Below are 18395 nucleotides of genomic sequence, written 5' to 3'. Positions count from 1 at the left end.
TTTTTTTTTCTTTTTTCCATCTGAGGGGCTGAAACTGTGTGTGCGCCTGCTGTGCTTTGTTATTCATCGCTGTGCATCCACCTCCTCTCCGTCGTGTAGATGGCGTTGGAGTAAATGGGATGGTCATTTCATCCAGCTGCAGCGTGTGTGTGTGTGTGTGCGTGTGCATGGGCATATGTGGTCTTTTGTGAGAGCTCGTGTGTAAGAGCAATGTAATTTGTGTGTGTGTGTGTGTGTGTGTGTGTGTGTGTGTGTGTGTGTGTGTGTGTGTGTGTGGGAGGCAGCGTTTGATTATCTGAATCATTCGCCTCAGTGAACACAAACCCCATCTCTTTCTCCAGCCCTTTATCTTTGTCAACATGACACACACACACACACACACACACACACACACACACACACACACACACACACACACACACACACACACACACACACACACACACACACACAGTATAACTGTGGAAAACACTCAGTGAACACACACCTCAGGCCCTTATAGCTGAATCTGAAACACTGAATCACAGCACAACAAAACACCCATTTACCAAAGTCACCCTTAAAGCAGCATTTTTATCTTTATTTGTCCTGCTGCTGTTGTGTAGCTCTTTATTTTAGGTTGATATAAAGTGATTCTATATGAATGTGGAAAAAATAAATCATGTTCCTTTTAGACTGAAAAGGGAATATGCAACATACAGTTGGATCCATGCGATATTAGACATTTACTTCATTTTTGTTGTTTTGCCTCTGCAGACACAGTCGAGGTGTGTTTGACGTTCACGCTTTCAGCTTCATTTAAAGTGGAAGCTGATTGCTCACATTTAAGGAACAGGAGATCAGAGTATTTCAAAAATGATTTTAGAAAAATAGTATTTGTTTTTTTTTATTTTTAAGTGATTTAAGCAGAAACATAATCGGGTGAAACAAAAGGGGGGGGGGGGGGGGGGGGAATACGCAATTACAAATACAAACAACGAATAAATAAATACCTCAGGGTTCTTGTATGTAATGGTTGAATAAGTGAATGAAAACTCTTTAAGCTATTCAATATAGCAGCATGTAAGTGAACACAAGCCAGTTTCCATCATTCTGTTCTGATAGGCTGCTGTCATCGATGACACACTTCCTAATTTGAAGTGTGAATCTTAAGAAATAAAGTGCCAATATTGTGCAGCAGTAGTGACACAGCAGAAGTCTAGTGTAAGCACAAGTAGGCTGGGTTGTGTTTTCCCTGGAAGTTTTAAGTGGAAGTATAAAATAGCTGCTTCACACTTTAGGTTAGCAAAATCTAAAGCAACTTAACCTCGTAACTCTACTTAAAGCCCTGCTTTTCCACCCACAGCAGTTATTTCCAATGAATGTTTGCTGTCCCTGTCATAGAGAGTGCAGCGAGCGGACGCTCGGTTTACATTTGGGTCGCACATCACCGCCTGCTAGTATCTCCTCCTTCGTAGCCTGGTTTTACTTAGTCTCAAAGCGCTTTACACTACATCATCCACCCATTCACACACAAGCTACATTGTAGCCACAGCTGCCCTGGGGCGCACTGACAGAGGCGAGGCTGCCGGACACTGGCGCCACCGGGCCCTCTGACCACCACCAGTAGGCAAACATGGGGTTAGTATTTGGCAGCCTGGGATTGAACCACCGACCTTCTGATTAGTGGCTGACCTGCACCTGAGCTACAACCACCCGTACATTAGAAGATTTATATTTTCTGAATTTGCAAAATAAGAATTAAGCATCCAGAATGTGGCTGAGTAGAAGAAAATAGCAGAACTAGAAATGCATAGAAAAAGTAAAGAACAGGTCATTGACTAGAACCACCACTGCTGTTCATGCTCTTATCCAGCAGTGTTGTATATTGTAAGATTAGCATTTCTCTAGCTAATGCTATCCCTCACTGCGCCTCTGCACAAGTTCTTTGTGATTGGGAAGCAAACACGTTAGACTCCACTAAAAAAAGTTAGTGGCCCTTCGGTTTGTGTTATTTTGTGACTTTGGTGTCTTAGTGGATTACTTCAAATACAAACTAATGTGTTGAATCAGCTCAACTTTAATAAAGTGACAAATAAAGGCTGGAACATTATGAGTATAGCCTGAGTATAGCCCTGTATTCCTGAACCATGTTGGGAAATAAAATGTTATCCCCTTTTCTCTGCCCCTCAACAGAAAACTGTGGACTGCATGACGACCATGTCTGTGCCCTCCACGCTCGTCAAATGCCTCTACTTGTTCTTTGACCTGCCCCACATGGCCGAGGCACCCGTAGGCCCCACGTCACAACCGCCACAACCACTACCACCACCACCACCACCCAGCCAAGAGAAGACGCCAGGGCAAGGGCACACCCAACCCGAGCTGCCCCTGGCTGACCGTAGGGCGCTCCTCCAGAAAGTCTTTGTCCAGGTAAAAAGACAACAGTGTCAGCTGTTACACTCCAGACTAAGAGCCTCTATCAGCTTGCTTTATGTTTAAAACCTTCACACAAAGAATAACTGAAACATTTAAACATCGTCAAAAATGTTTGTGTTTGAATTGTGGAGCGAAAAAAGTCTGCGTGGAGAGTCTGTAGCAGATCTGAGGATTATAACACGGTTATTGGCTTATTTTGATATTTTAAATCTATTTGTTCACTGATAAAAAGACTCGAGCTTCTGCCTCCCATAAAGACTTTAATCTTTTCATCAAACGGCCTGCGTCACAAACACAGTCGTATCTCCGTGACAAAAGACTCGGGCTTGTGTTGTTTTTTCAGCAGCTTATTTTGTTGTTTTTACCCAGAACTTAAAAAAAACAATAATAATTTCGTTTCCACTTGTGCAGATCCTGGTGAAGCTCTGCACATTTGTGTCTCCAGCGGAGGAGCTGGCCCAGAAGGATGACCTGCAGTTACTGTTTAGTGCCATCACCTCCTGGTGTCCTCCTCACAACCTGCCCTGGAGGAGGAGTGCTGGCGAGGTGCTCACCACCATCTCCCGACACGGCCTCAGCGTCAACGTGGTCAAATACATCCACGGTATGTACAAACGCACCGTCCGCAAAGGACATCTGTTTCTGGAAGTAACAGTCTTCCAAACCACATCTGGAGGTGCATTTTTGCTCTGAAATATTAGAAAATGTGAACCAGTCCACACACAAATTCTACAGCTTAATAACAAAAAACACATTGTGAGAATACTGCTGAACAAAACAGGGAAGCTTGTTTTCTACCACTTTTAAAACAGATAATTTACAGTTCACAGCCTGTAAAGCTCCAGAGGGTTGCCTAATTACAATTTGTTGTGAGATTTGTGCAATGATTTATGTGACACTAAGTAAAACCATTATTTTTAATGTGATTTATTATTTAAGCTTGGTTGTCCCTGTTATTATTGTGTATTGTTTATGTAAAGTTAAAGAAGAAAAACCCTGAAGCTTTTGTCTTTCAGCATTAAAAAAGCTGTTACAGCAGCACAGATCTGTCTGAAGCTGTTTCTTTGTCCATCTGATGCATTTTTGTTTCACTTCCTATAAATCTAAGATCAAGGGAAAGCTCTTTATGTCCTTAATAATTCCCGTACATTCTGTCACAGAAATTCCTTACAGATTGCATTTCTTTGTCTCTAACACCCCCTCTTCGGTTTACAGAGAAGGAATGCTTGGCTACATGTGTTCAAAACATGCAGCAGTCAGACGATCTCTCCTCTCTGGAGATCGTTGAGATGTTTGCCGGCCTCTCCTGCTTCCTCAAAGACTCCAGCGACGTGTCGCAGACCCTGCTGGACGATTTCCGAATGTGCCAGGGTTACACCTTCCTCTGCGACCTCATGCTCAGGTACAGCTTAGGTCTTCCTTCCTGCAGTTCATCACAGGGTTTTAAAGTCCAACTAGAGCGATTGGTGACCCCTGGTATGAATTACCCAGTGAGTGCAAAAGTGGCAGCTGGAGGTTGCTATTTGAAATCAGTTGCACAGAGGGTGCTGGACAGAAACCGTCCCTGTGACTTCTTTGTTTGCTAGCAAATTGCTACAGTTGTCCATAGTTTGCATGGAAGACACCAACAACTTGTCGTCCTACGCTCATGAATGTGCAGTCTGCTACCAAACACAGCATTCACAAGGCTTTTGCGGCCTGTTTCACCTAGCAACCCCCAGCAACCACTTGGCAACCATTCAGGGATTTACACCTTTTTCTCTGGTGACAGTAGCTACCAAGAATTCAACAGCCTCTGGATGTTTGTGACTGAGACCTTATTTACTTTATGTTGTGTGAAGATTGATGTAACTTCTTCTTGTGCATCCAGACTGGAACAGGCCAAGGAGGACGAATCAAAAGATGCTTTGAAGGACCTGGTCAACCTGGTCACCTGTCTGTGCACGTATGGGGTGACGGAGTTGAAGCCTGCTGGCTTGACAACCGGCGCCCCCTTCCTGTTGCCTGGATTTGTTCTCCCGCAACCTTCTGGGAAAGGTATGTTAGGTGCAACTTTGGCTCATCATTAAATCTGTCATAAGTTTTATAATGAGCAAGACTTCAGAGTAAAACATATAGATGTGCAAATGATGCACTTGGATTAGAGCCTCCATGATTCAAAGTTTTATTCAGTCTTACACTCATCTAGAGGTGATTCATAACGATCTTCCATTGGTGTCCTCTAAGGAAGAAATCAAGGACACATTTAAATAAAGTGTTGAAACAGCGACACTGTTCTAACAAACCAGTGATTTTCAGCTTAAGTCTACACAGTAGCACCAGCCTGATTTTCCCAGAAGCTCTAAAACAAAAAAAGGGATTACTTGTGAAAAAGTCTACATTTCTACCTCCATCCCCATCACTGAAATGACTGATGGGTGCTTCATCCCAGTAAGATTAACCTGTTGACAGACGCCATAATTCCTCTGTCGCCTTTGACGTTGCTGGAGATAAATGACTGAAGCCTCTTTCATGCAAACAGAACAGGCTCATCCTGATTGTGGAAAGATTTAAACGTATTTATTTTTTCATGCACCTGAGGAACGCCGTCGTACTTTTTCTGACCCACATGTACATGCTTGCCAAACAGTAGTTAAGCCGCTTACATATACATCAATACAACAAAGCCCAAAATAAAGAATTCAAGTAATTCAGACTAAAACTCTGAAGCTGTTGGATTCATTTTAAAACCTTGACATTTCTGTTTTGACCAATGCTGCGTGTAAAGACTGACCCGACACGTGTTGTATGCTTGCGAGCTGTTTGTTGAAGCACCACACACATGTGGCTGTGCGTTTCACCACGCAGTTCAACTTTTGCGTCAGTCGTCAGCACACACACTCTCCCCCAGGTCTCTGGCTTCACTATATATAAAGGGAGAAGCCTTAAGTAAATCACCGCCACCTGTCCCTCCAGCCTCTTGGCACCGCCCCCTTGAGCTCACTGCCCCACTCCTCCCCTGCAGCTGAGCCAGGCACCACACTTCTGCCACACGAGCTTACAAACACAGATTCTGCTAATTAATGCCAGGGCAGAGAATAATTACATAGTACAGTTTTACTAATTAAAGCCAATCTCCTGGCTTGGTTTGTGCTACACAGCCATAATGTGTGGTACAAACCATAAAAACAATAATTTTAGTCAGATAATCCACTAAATGTGCTCCAAAGACCCCAACAACAGACGGGGTTGGGAGGTGCAGCTCAGTTACAGACACTGATGGGCTACACCTCCCTGTGTTGGGAGGCCCTTGATGTAACTACTTTAACTCAAAATTGTATTTAGTCCATCTCTACTTATTAATTTCTTTGTTTTTGAAGCAAATGACTAAAATAACATTTCCCTCCATTTATCTGTCATTCTGACTTTGTGTGGGTTCGTTGTTTTCAGCTTTCAATGCTTTAGAATCAAACACAGTTTCTCTGGAGCTGTGGTGTTTGTAACTCAGCTTTTCACCTCCACCCATTCACACATGGTAACACACTCACTGTCAGCGTGTTGGGTTTCTAACCGCATACACCCTCCCACTAACAACACTGAAGTCAACTGAGTCACAAGCACATGCAGTTACACTTGTGTTTACCCACCTAGTGACAGTTCCAGCTGAGCACAGAGTCATTACCAGGAGCCATCATGGTATGAGGGTGCGCTTACACGCCTAATTAACCCGCCACATCCACTTAACTGCTGTGTGTGTTTGAGGCTATGTGCTGACACACACTTTCAGTGCTCCTTTTCTTTACTGTCGTCCTGTGAGTGTGAAAGTCATAGCCTATGATTTCTGAGCTAGCCTAAAATAAGCCTAAAATATTTTTGTTGACTCACTGAATGAAGATTATTCCCTATAAAGACTCCAGTATCAACTCAACGAAGCTAACTGGAAACGTGTATATTTAAAAAACAAAGAGTGACAACAGGGAAGAAATTTGAAGTATCGTGTATCTGCCCTGTTAACTGTGCAGTGACAGACGGCAGTTTAGAGTAACAGAGGTCGGAGAAAGGAGACGTTTTTGCAGTTGCTGTAAAAAGTTCAGTGGAGTGATTCAGCAGAAACTGAAGGAAGAGTCTCCTGTTGCCTGTACGGAAATCCCCTGCTGAATTTGAAAGTTTGCTCACTTACAAAGAAATGAATACTGTCTCATTTTAATGGAAGACGACAGAATATTAACCACAAAATCCAGAAAAAACACATAAATTATTCATTTAATTGCGACTCATTGAGTGAAATAAGTATTTTATATTAAGGTCATGCAGTGGTCCAGCCAGCTAAGGCAGAGAAAGGCTGGCTTTGTTTAAATCGTTTGTATTAAACCCGTCTGGGACTCTGTTATGTAACAATCTTGGATATTTACACAAAATGCAAAACGGAGCAAATTTTCTATGACTGGGACCGTTGTGTCTAATTGTTGATCCATTCCAGAATTGTGTGTGTGTGTGTGTGTGTGTGTATATATATATATATATATATTTTTTTTTTCTTTGTGTTTTAAATTTCAGGCCATACAGTGCGTAATATTCAGGCCTTTGCGGTGCTCCAAAACGCCTTTCTACGGGCCAAAACAAGCCGCCTGGCGTGCATGCTCCTGGACGCCATCGGAAACATCTACACAGCCGAACCGGCCAACTATTTCATCCTAGAGTCGCAGCACACGCTGTCTCAGTTTGCAGAGCGTGTGGCCAAGCTCCCCGAGGCTCAGACAAAGTACTTTGAGCTGCTGGAATTTGTAGTGTTCAGCCTCAACTATGTGCCGTGTAAGGAACTCTTCAGCGTTAGCGTGCTCCTCAAATCGAGCACTTCGCACGCCTGCAGCATCACCGCAGTACGGACGCTGCTGAAGCTGGCCAGGCACGACCCGGTGTTCAGCGACGTGCTGCGGGAGGTCGGACTGCTGGAGGTGCTGGTCAACCTGCTGCACAAGTACGCGGCATTGCTCAAAGAACCGCCCTCACAACAGCAACCACACAGTAACGACCAAGGTGAACTGCTTCTTTAGTTTTCTTTTACTTAACTATTTTACTGGATCACAGTTGTAATCCCGTCTAATATCGACCTCTGTCCTCTCGCTCTGTGTTTCCTTCCATGTTTAGCTGACTGCAAAAACAACACTGTGGCTGAGGAGCAGAAGCAGTTGGCCTGGCTGGTGATGGAGACGCTGACTGTGCTCCTGCAGGGCTCCAACACCACCAACACTAACGCAGGTAAACTCATGCACAGAGCAGTTTCTTAAAAAGCATAAATGGTAAATGGCCTGCATTTGTATAGCGCTTTACTAGTCCCTATGGACCCTAAAGCGCTTTACACATCCAGTCACACACACATCCACACACTGGTGATGGCAGCTACATTGTAGCCACAGCCACCCTGGGGCGCACTGACAGAGGCGAGGCTGCCGGACACTGGCGCCACCGGGCCCTCTGACCACCACCAGTAGGCAACAGGTGAAGTGTCTTGCCCAAGGACACAACGACCGAGACCGTCCAAGCCGGGGCTCGAACCGGCAACCTTCCGGTTACAAGGCGAACTCCCAACTCTTGAGCCACGATCGCAGCACTTTAAATGAAATCCACACAGAAATGTTTTTAGTTATGTGGAGGGAATAATTATAGATTAATATGGACTTTGGAGGCACAACTAGATTTAATGTCCCTCAGTAATTAATTTCTTAAGTACCTGATTCTTATCATATAGCCAAGCTTAAAGCGTCAGTGCTATCAATCAATAGAAACAATAATAAAAAAAGTTTTAAAGAAAAATGACACGACTTTGTGTCTCTATAAGGTCCTGCTGGGTCAAATGCTTGTGAGTCTCATCTCTTATGCTGCTTTTCACTAAATCAGATCTTTTCAGTGCAAATAATGTCTCCTGAAAAAACGCCAAATTACTAAAATGCAGACTGTAGCTTTAAAATTAACTAATACACACTCCATTCCCCATCCTTACCGACGTGTCCTTGAGCAAGACATTGATTCTGCATCTCCAGGATGACGTGCCTTGAACTCTGACCTCCCTGTTGAAGTGGAAAGGAAAGAGTTTTCCACTAGGGATGAATAAATGATGTTATTGCATTTATTTTACACGCTCATCGTTCGTCGGTCAGCTGTAGAAATGCAGTGAATCACAAGCATAAGCAGCAGTGAGAACACTGACAGCTCACAGCGCCGTTTGACCTTGATGATGACGACCGGGTGGTTCGGTGAGGACGACGATGATGTGTGTAATATTTGGAGCGCTTCACTCTGACACATTGATTACATTTACATTTTACGCTTGATCCTCCTCAGCTGGCCTGGAGAGACTTGAGCAAGATTAGAAAGAAATGATAGTAATGGGACTGCTCAAGGTTTTTATATTTGCAGATAAACTTAAATAAATATCAAGAAGGTTACAAAAAATATTTTTCAGTAAAGCATTTATCAAATGGGTTTTTAAGAAGAAGTTTGAACATGCCAAAACGTTCCTTATAAATGTTTAAAAGAAGGATCTAAGGTTATTTGTGCATAACTTCATAATTTTCATTTTACAAATCAAATGGGAAATTGAAAGAGACGAGTATTCTGGTGATTCTGGGGCCCAGTTGGTCCCTCGGAGCAACAACCAAATCTTCAAGGCTTGCAGTGAATGAAAGTATTTAAAGGTGCACTCTCTAGTTTTTTTTTAAAGGTAATTTAATAGAAGAAAAAGGAAACTGTACATAGAATAGTGTGATTGCATCTTCCAATGATGCATTCTCATAAACTCAGAATTAATTCATTACAAATACATTGGAGCTGGTTTGTGGATTGTGGAAGCCACCATGTTACCCACACCGTATTTGAATCCTGTGGCCAGAAGGAAATCTCCTGTTTCACTAATTGTGTTTTACATGTGGTTAAAGTTTGGCCATACACGCAGTACATCAAAGGCAGAAAAGAGGTGTCCGAATGCCATGTAAGAGACATTTAAATTTGTGTCTGCACCTTCAGACTAAAGATATAAAGCATCATACCCATGTTTTATCATCAGAGAAGGAGTCCTCTTCACCAAATGAACAAAAATGTGATGAAAGCGCCACTAGCGTAGTCTCAAATCTGTCAGCAGATTAGATTTGCCATCCTCACGTCTCCAGACAGCTGATAAGAGCCGGCTAAACAACAAGTTATGAGCTAGCATCATGGCAGCTAAAAATCACACTTACCTCTGATTAACAGTTGAGCTACATTTTCACATCATATAAGACTTTATTAACTAAGCTTCCAAGTCCAGCAGAGGAACATCCACGTCACAGATGGTTGAACTCTGGCTGACAGTAGCTAACAATGGCTAACAGCTACTAACATTAGCTAACAGTGGCAAAAAAACACACAACAGTTCAGCGCGTCCTCAGCGTGTACATTAATTGTGACTCAACTTTAGAGCCGACCGCAGTAAAACTTGGATGTAGTCTTTATTATGTTGCAACCACAGGTTCTTAGTACTCTGAAATCTACCCATCAGCAACAAACTGGTTTATTCATTAATTGACCTGATTTCATTATGTTTTGTGTTTTCTTCTTTTCTTGCAGCTCTGTTCAGAGAGTTCGGTGGAGCGCGTTGCGTTCACAACATCGTGAAGTACCGCCAGTGTCGCGAACACGCTTTGCTAATCATCCAGCAGCTTGTCCTGTCGCCCAGCGGCGATGACGACATGGGAACGTTGCTGGGCCTCATGCACTCTGCACCGCCCAGTGAGCTGCAGCTGAAGACAGACATACTGAGGGTAACGGCTCACGCCACTCATTCGTCTTCTTTTTGTTTTAATCAATATTGTCGAAGCGCTTTCTGCTGGGATTCACCACTTATATTTTTTTAATTTGTGCAGTTTGTGTCTTTTTACATTTACTTCTGCTGAATTTGTTTTAGTAGACATTTAAAAAAAACCCGTCTGTGAATTTGAGTGAGATGGCTCAGGAAAGGAAAGTCTGTAATTTAAAAAATCAATATTCATTTGAAGCCCTGCATACAGTAATTGCTTCAAACAAGGTGCACTGAGAGCTAGGTGCACATAAAAGCATACACTACACTCACATTCACTCACACACAGACAGGATGTGAGCGAGGCTCATCTGCTGAAGCGTAATTGCATTTTCAGATTCCACTCCTTCAAACGAGGTTATTCACATGCCGAGGCTTTACTTGGATTAACCCGTCAGCATTTTACTCCAATTCCGTTAATCAGGGATTTTAATTATCGCCCTAAAAAGGATTCCAAAGAACTCATATCAAATCTGGTTTGACTTTAATAATTTTCCTCCCTCTTCTTCAGAGTTTAAGTATCACTTACACTAACGCACTGCAGACCCTCTAAGAGATACCACCCTTGTGAAGGTGTCCACGTATATATCTCGAGAGAGAACAGCCTGTCCCTAAAGCCTCCCCATGGCTGGTAAACTTAACACCCCAAAAGCCAAGTTTTATGTGCGTATAGATGTACCCTGGTGGCAATTTCCCAGGAAGAGGATGTCTTTAACATCCTGTGATTGGTTTTAAAAGCATTGTGCTGAGTCTGTAAGTCTTCTAAAGTAGCAGGAAACAGCTGGATCAGTGGTGCAACGTGTAACAGTTTTTACTTCTCCTTTATTCACTGTCCCTCCAGTGGGACATGTTTATAGGTCCCAGCTATACTCATTACTTTTCTAGCTGTAATTTTGAGAAATGGGCGATGGGAAATGTGAAAATCCAGTGCAGTGATTTCTCAGTACTGGGATGCAATTCTCTGTGAGATTTCACTGGTGGCGTGTTCCTTAGCAACAAAACATGGGATGTTCTTAGTTTTTCTTATTGCATCTAGGTGAAAAGCTAAGAACATCCCATGATTCAGTGTCTTGTAGAAGCCTTTCCCCTTTACAGCTTCAGTTCATTTCACGTTTGCAGACAGAAGTTTTTGCACAGCTCTCTTAACGTCCCACCAGTGTTTCAAAAGAAAAGACTTCATTGAGTTTTTTCTTTTGCTGCAGAGTTTGGGATCTGTCTTCTGTTGCATGGCCCAGTTTTAATGGTGGCCTCACGTTTGACTGTAGGACACTTTGGTACTGGTGACTTCAAGGTGCCAGGTCGTGTGGCTGCAAAGCAAACATAAGTCATCGCCCCTCCACCACCGTGCTGACATACTGCACAGTAGTATGACGTGTTTGTGTTAATATGGTGTCAGGCGTGGCGCTGTGCATTATGCCCCACGTAGTTCCAGAAGTCCTGTGGTTGGTTCAGAAACAAACCTAAGCTGTGCCGCTGTGTTTCCATGTTTGTTTTCGAGAGAAGAGGATCCATCTAAGCAACCCTTCCAAACAAGCTGTACTTTTTCTAATGTTGCTGTCATGATCTTGAACATTTAACATGGTAATGAGCAGGTAAACTGTCAAACAGGAGCCTGCCAAATCTTCTGCGTTTTACCCCTCAGCCATAAAAGGCTGATTGGATATTGTCATCACCTTGCTGGGCGGGTGGGCGGCATAACACTCAAATTTGTGATCGCGATAACTCAAGACCGAGGTGATGTAAAAAAAAAATCCAATTGATATCATGGGTGTATCTAATAAAAATCTCAGACAAATGTCGGTGACCTGGACCTCAAGGTCAGAGGTTAGTAGTGGTGCAACGGATCACGGTTGATCCGAAATCCGAACCGATCCCACTCCACGGTTCGGCACGCACGTGATCTGAAGATTCAAAAAAGAAGGAAAAAAAAGTATGTGTATGGTGCGCGTGGTCAGTCTGTCAAGCGATAGCTATGGTCAGCGCTAGCGGTCCAAGTGGAGGAGCAGAGGAGTTTGAGGTATTTAAGCAGCCCTTTGCTGCCCAGTCTGACCGGGCTAAAGCTATTACAGAAGCTACTGGGGTGTTTAGCTGCAGACGGGACGCCGTATTCTGTTGTGCAAAACAAGGGGTTTAAACTATGATGAACATGCTTGAGCCACGCTATGATATCCCGTTGCGCGTCCACTTCAGTGACAAGATTGTACCCAGGCATGTATGCGCAGGAAAAGATTTAAGTTATGGCTGAACTGTCCCAGGCATCTTCTGTTGCTTTAACTGCTACAAATGGGTGGAGCTCCAGGGCAACGGAAAGCTACGTGACTGTGACCGCTCATTATATCACAGCGGAGTGCGATGTAATGAGCTGTATGTATTATTGTAGGGTCTACCTTACAATATAAAGCGCCTTGAGGCGACTGTTGTTGTGATTTGGTGCTTTATAAATAAAATTGAATTGAGTGGTAGATACAAAGACTCTACTGCCCCTTTAATAATTGCATGGAATGAGTCTTGAGTTGAATGTTTTTAACAGGCAAAAAATACTTCAAAAAGTAAATGTAAAATTTTTGTCTTTTTGTCTTTTTTTGCTTTTAGAGGTTAGGGGTCGATTTTTAGGAACACCATTGGTATGAGTGTCAAAGTCCGAGTTGACTTTGCTCTTGAGCCTTTTACAGCTGAGGGGTACAAATTAGTTTAAATTGTATCTTTAGGCGTTTTACTATCAGTCTCTCACAAACACGCATGATTGGTTCCCATTTCTTTAGCTGAATCGATGCAAAATGCCAAAGATCAGAGTCTGAAAGGCATAAAATTTTATTTTTGCACCAAAAAAAATACAATTTTATACTTTAATAGCCCTTTAAAAACCACCTTGGTTTTTAAAGGGCTATTAAAGTATGCTTTTCCAATGCAGGGAAATCGTATCTGGACAGAAAAGTACACAATAGAACCGTGTCTGACAAAAAAGTTTTGGTGTTCTTAAACAAGCCTGGAGAATTATTCCTGAAGACTACTTAAAGATATTACAAGAAGGCTCACCTAAGAGAATTCAGGCTGTATTGAAGAATAAAGGTGGTCATAATAAATATTGACACTCAAGCTTGTTAAAACCATACAAACTCTGTTTCTGGCTGTATTTCAGTGTGTGCTGGCACATGTTTCATTAATTGACTGCACTATTTTTCACCTTTTTCCTAACAGGATATAGAGAAATGAGCGACTGAGACTTTTGCACAGTGCTGTGTATATGTGCTACATAAATATAACCTATACATGTGCTACAGTCATTACAGTATGATGCTCTGCTGCCTGATGAGTGAATGGTACAGAGTGTGGTTAGGGTGGTCCGTCATGGATAACGGTTTGTTCAGTGAACTCTATTTGACCACAGCTTCAAAAGTAAATACATATACACATACTCTCACCAGCCACTTCAGTAGATACACTGCAAAAACAAAACCTCAGTACTGCATTACTCATTACTCAAACTGCACTGTTGGTCACTGTAATGATTCTGAAGTGACAGAACAAGAAAGTGCATCTGATGATCCTGTCCTACTGGAAACAGAGGAACCTTTTCCACCAGCTGAACAGAGGCAAAGATCTAGGCCATGGGTGTCAAACTTGAATGAGCTGTGGGCCACTGCTGGCTCTGTCGTCTCATTGGAGGGTCACTTAGTGTTCAAGTAGTACAAAACAAACAAGAAAACACCCACAAATGTTTCTGAAAATGTAGCGTTTTCTTTTTGTTTTTTTAAATTTCAAATATTGTTTAACAAGACAAATCTGCAAATGTGAACGTAATAATTTTTCTCTCTCTTAACCGAAGCCGTTCATTGAACTGCCAAATAAACAAACTCGTCCTCTCTTTCCGGCCAGAAACGTGGCAGCACTTCTGCTATAATTTTGTTCGTATTTAACAAAATAAAAATGCAGACATAAGTGTGCACATTAGTTTTTGACTCTCAGTGAACTAACGCAGCCAATCCCTCGACATGTTTGTGCTCTCTGCTCATGTTGCCTTCATATTAAATCATTTTTGGCTTTTTAAAGAACTTCTTTGAACATTGCAGTCAACAACAAACACATCCTTCCTAACAAAAAAAGTACCTTCAAGGGTCAAATTGCATTAGATTTCTTCACGTCAGCTGCAAGTAGGGGTGGCGTGGGCCGCAAGTGGCCACCGGGCCGCGAGTTTGAGACCCCTGTCCTAGGCGGTCTGAGACAACTCTTTGTGCCCTCCACAAACCACAGTCTCCAGAAGACAAGACCGTGGAGTTGATCTACCCCTTTGAGTTTCAGGGTTTTTTCAGCATTTGGTCAGCATTTCCTGATCCTGCTCATGGTGCCAAATAAGCCTGTCCCACCGACTGGACAGAAGCAAAGCATCCTGTGCAACTACAGAATATTCACAACTAAATCAAAGCCCTGAAATTGAAGCGGTCGACCAAGGACTCGACCCTCCTCCTGTTTTTCATCCCATTTCTTTCTTTTTTGTCCTCTGTTCACTTCTCCCTCTCTACCACCGTCCCCCATTCCACTCGATGTCCTTCCCTCGCTTCCTGCCGATTAGCCTTCCCATCATGTTCCCTTCCTGACTCTTTTCCTCCCTCCTTGCCTCCTCTTTCTCTTCCTTTCTTCATTCCTATCGCCCTCCTTGGTATCTCGCTCTTATTCCCTGTTTTGCTCCCTCCCCACCACCTATTCCTCCCAGCCTTCCTCCCTCTCTTTCTCCCAATCTGCCTTCCTATCTTCCTTCCCCCCTCATCTTCTTTACTCCCCCCCAGTCTTCCTTCACTCCCTTTCATCTTTCCTCATCCCTGCATTCCACTCTCTGTCTTCTCCTCTATTTTCCTCCCTACATTTCTCTACCTTCATGCTCTTCTCCCCCACTTAATGCCCCCCTCTGAGACGGTCTGTGATTATTATTGGGATTGATTATTTAATCATTATCTTAAATAATCAATCCCAGGTGTTGTGGGAATACCAAAACATTAAAACATTAAATTTTAAAATAACTAAATATAAAAAAGTTTGTTTAATAAATGAGTTCAGGGTACTGAGAGTGTCAGAGAATGAGAGTTATTTGTGCAAATCAGAAATAAAGTGATGATTCCAGTACAGCAAAATCAGGAAAAATAAATAGTTTTCATAAATAAATCATTTTCATCAACTATGGAATAGTTTTAAGATTGAATTTGGTTAATGCAGTCCGTCTTCTGCTCTCCACACTGACGTCCTGGTGTTTAAAGAGTTATTTTTCCTCACGTTACCATTACAAGTGTATAAAAATAATGTATTGATTGTTTTCAGATATCCACGACTGTCAAGTTAGCCTGAGTAACATTAGTACCAGTACTTCTTTAGTTTGTTATATTCTTGACCGAAATACTGCACATGTACTTATTGCAGTATGCAGAGAAGCATGCATCATTTAGTTGTGCATCGCATGCTTCCATCATTTTTACTTCAGAGGTGATGATATTAAAAAGCTCCCGGTGGTGCTGTTTATTTTTTATTGACACCGCACGTCACCGGTGTCATTCAAAAGCTTCACCTGCTGTCGGTTGCAGACATTTTTCTCCCTGTTTGCCAATTAAAACCTTTGCCTGTCATAGTCGCTCTGTGTTCTCAGGCATTTTTTTTTTTTTTTTTTTTTACCTCCCCAGACGCATATCTAGGTTACAGTTTGATGTTTCAGTTTGGTCGCTTGCAAATGCAAACCATAAAAACCGAGTCGGTGCAGCGAGGCGAAGAAACCCAGAGGGGCTCATAAATATGTCCCTGAAAAAGAACAATGAGAGGAAAAATGAGTTGATGAATAGAAATGTGATTGAAGGGGTTGACAAAAAATAAATGAGATGAAAAATCAAGACAGGAGAAAATAACTGAGCAAGTTATAAAGTAAATAAGTGGGAGTTCAGGTCTGTCAGGGAAGGAGAAACATGGCGTGTGACATCGTCAGAAGACATTACGCATCAAGCTACGTTAGCTAAAGCAAAAACAGTAGCGTTTGTAGACGTGTCCGTCTGTAAAAATCCCAATGAAATAATCCTTCCTCTCTTCAGGCTTTGTTATCCGTGCTGCGAGAGAGTCACCGCACTCGGACGGTGTTCCGCAAGGTGGGCGGCTTCGTCTACGTCACCTCGCTTCTGGTGGCCATGGAGCGCTCGCTGTGTCAGCCGCTGCGACACGGCTGGGAGCGCGTGAACCAGAACCAGGTTTTTGAGCTCCTGCACACAGTCTTCTGCACGCTCACCGCCGCCATGCGCTACGAGCCAGCCAACTCGCACTTCTTCCGTACGGAGATCCAGTACGAGAAGCTGGCCGACGCGGTCAGGTAAGGACCGCCTGTTCAGGAAAGAAGACGTTTTGTTTTGTGGACACAACACACTGAGCAGTCGAGTAGACCACAGTTTGTCAGAAAAACATCCAGATAGTTGAAGTTGAGTGAAATTAAGACTTTTGAACGTGTTATGATTGTTTGTATGAGTATGGTTGTCCTCTTGCCTTCTCCTAACAACTGCTCGCCGTCCTCCAGGCTGCTGGGCTGTTTCTCAGACACTAAGAAGCTGGGTCCCACAAGTGTGTTCCCCTCTAACGCTCAGCCTTTCCAGAGGCTCCTGGAGGACGAGGCCGTCCCTGGAGGCTGTGCAGGAGACAGTGTCTGCCCTACGCTCAAGCACTGCAGCAAGCTCTTCATCTATCTGTACAAGATGGCCACAGATTCTTTTGACAGGTCAGCAAAGCAAAGACCCAACAGTACAGCTTTGTTAGGAACATTTATTCAAGATTAATAATAAATATAGCTCTAAATGCACAATCTGTATGTTATAATTTCACCATCCTCTCTTCACACAATAACCAGCAGATATAATATCCAGCTGTCAGCAGTGTGCATATTGCACCACTGTGAAACCCCTGAAAGTGTGGCTGTCCGCTCACACACGTGCAGTATAACATAGAAGCTGCACAGCCTGGTGGTGCTGTCATGTTTTCCAGAATTCGTGACATTTCAGCTGTCAAATATTCCAAACTTCAGTGCGCCTACGATTCCTCTGCAAACAAAAGAAAAACTCTCAAGACAGTCACTTTGTTGTTTGCTCTTTGTGACAGATTGTAGTTGCTTAGTTTGAGCTCGAATTGAGTTGAAGATATGTTAATTTTCTGGATAATTACAGTCCATCTGCATGTGTGCACCACAAAGGTCTAAAACAAACTTTAAACTTTGTGATTTCTTATCCATATTTAGTAATGCAGTTATTAAAGTAATCTCCTCACGCTACATGCCAGGATCATGTGTAGGTGGCGTTGTGCATGTGCCCCAGCCGGAGCTCTGATCCTGTTTTCTCTGTCACTTTTCCACTAACAACCTCTTCCCCTTCTTTTCTCTCTTTCTGTTTCTCTTCCTTTAACCTCTGGCGCTGTCTGGCTGTTCATCCTCGGTCTGGCCCATCTGCACGGCCGTGTGTGTGTGCATGCCTGTGTCTGAATGTGTGCGCGCGTGACGCGATGCAGTCGTGCGGAGCAGGTGCCTCCCTGCCTGACTCACGAGACCTCACTGCCCTCCCCGTGGGGCACGCCAGCACTCGCCAGGAAGAGGTAGCTACAGCGCTCTGTCACTTTCCTCACCCTCATCCCTCCTTCTCTGTCATGCTTACCTTCAGTAGATACTAAAAGAGACCTGCTGTGTGCCAGAATAACCACTGATCCGTTAACTGTCACATAGAGCTACTTTTAGCTGTTTTACAGGAATTAAACTTGTTTCCTCATTTTTAAAACAGACACATATGAACATTAAAGAGGACCTAATGCTTTTTCTGCTCATAGTAATCATGCCCAAAGTGCTGGTAATCCATGTGAGACACTCAGGCTTCAGGGTGCTCTGAACACACAGTGTCAGACAGTTTTTTTTACTCTTTGATTTTTATGATGCCGTAGAGCACAGACGCACTCACTCACCGACTGTTCCCCTTTGTGAGGGGCAGCCAATTAGAAGAAGGGCGACTTAAAGGGAGAGCAAGGAGCTAAAGCAGCTTAATTTAGATGAAGTGAGTGCATAGACCAACGGCCAGTATACGATTTATTAAACCACCACAAAGTGTGCGGTTTGTGCCATAGATGCACTAAACACTGCTGTAATTAGTAATTACTCCCTATAATTCTCTAA

General features: G+C 43.1%; 1 protein-coding gene across 5 annotated transcripts in view; it reads left to right on the top strand.

The window, feature by feature from the left end:
• wdfy3 (WD repeat and FYVE domain containing 3) overlaps nt 1-18395 on the top strand; it is a 131133-nt gene that overhangs the window by 36263 nt on the left and 76475 nt on the right. For 4 of the 5 annotated variants that reach the window (XM_080893938.1, XM_080893936.1, XM_080893937.1 and 1 more), the window contains exons 5-13: nt 2176-2412; nt 2830-3022; nt 3634-3820; nt 4289-4455; nt 6955-7434; nt 7546-7656; nt 10000-10193; nt 16294-16565; nt 16767-16964. In XM_080893938.1, coding sequence (XP_080750064.1) covers nt 2176-2412; nt 2830-3022; nt 3634-3820; nt 4289-4455; nt 6955-7434; nt 7546-7656; nt 10000-10193; nt 16294-16565; nt 16767-16964 — 2039 coding nt within the window. Of the gene's footprint in view, nt 1-2175; nt 2413-2829; nt 3023-3633; nt 3821-4288; nt 4456-6954; nt 7435-7545; nt 7657-9999; nt 10194-16293; nt 16566-16766; nt 16965-17743; nt 17828-18395 lie in introns of all 5 variants that reach the window. The other variant, XM_080893939.1, reaches the window with a different exon arrangement.

Source organism: Rhamphochromis sp. 'chilingali' (assembly GCF_963969265.1).
Source record: "Rhamphochromis sp. 'chilingali' genome assembly, chromosome: 10".
Classification (NCBI taxonomy): Eukaryota; Metazoa; Chordata; class Actinopteri; order Cichliformes; family Cichlidae; genus Rhamphochromis; species Rhamphochromis sp. 'chilingali'.
Note: the sequence above shows the minus strand (reverse complement) of the source record. Positions and strands in the feature narration are given on the sequence as shown.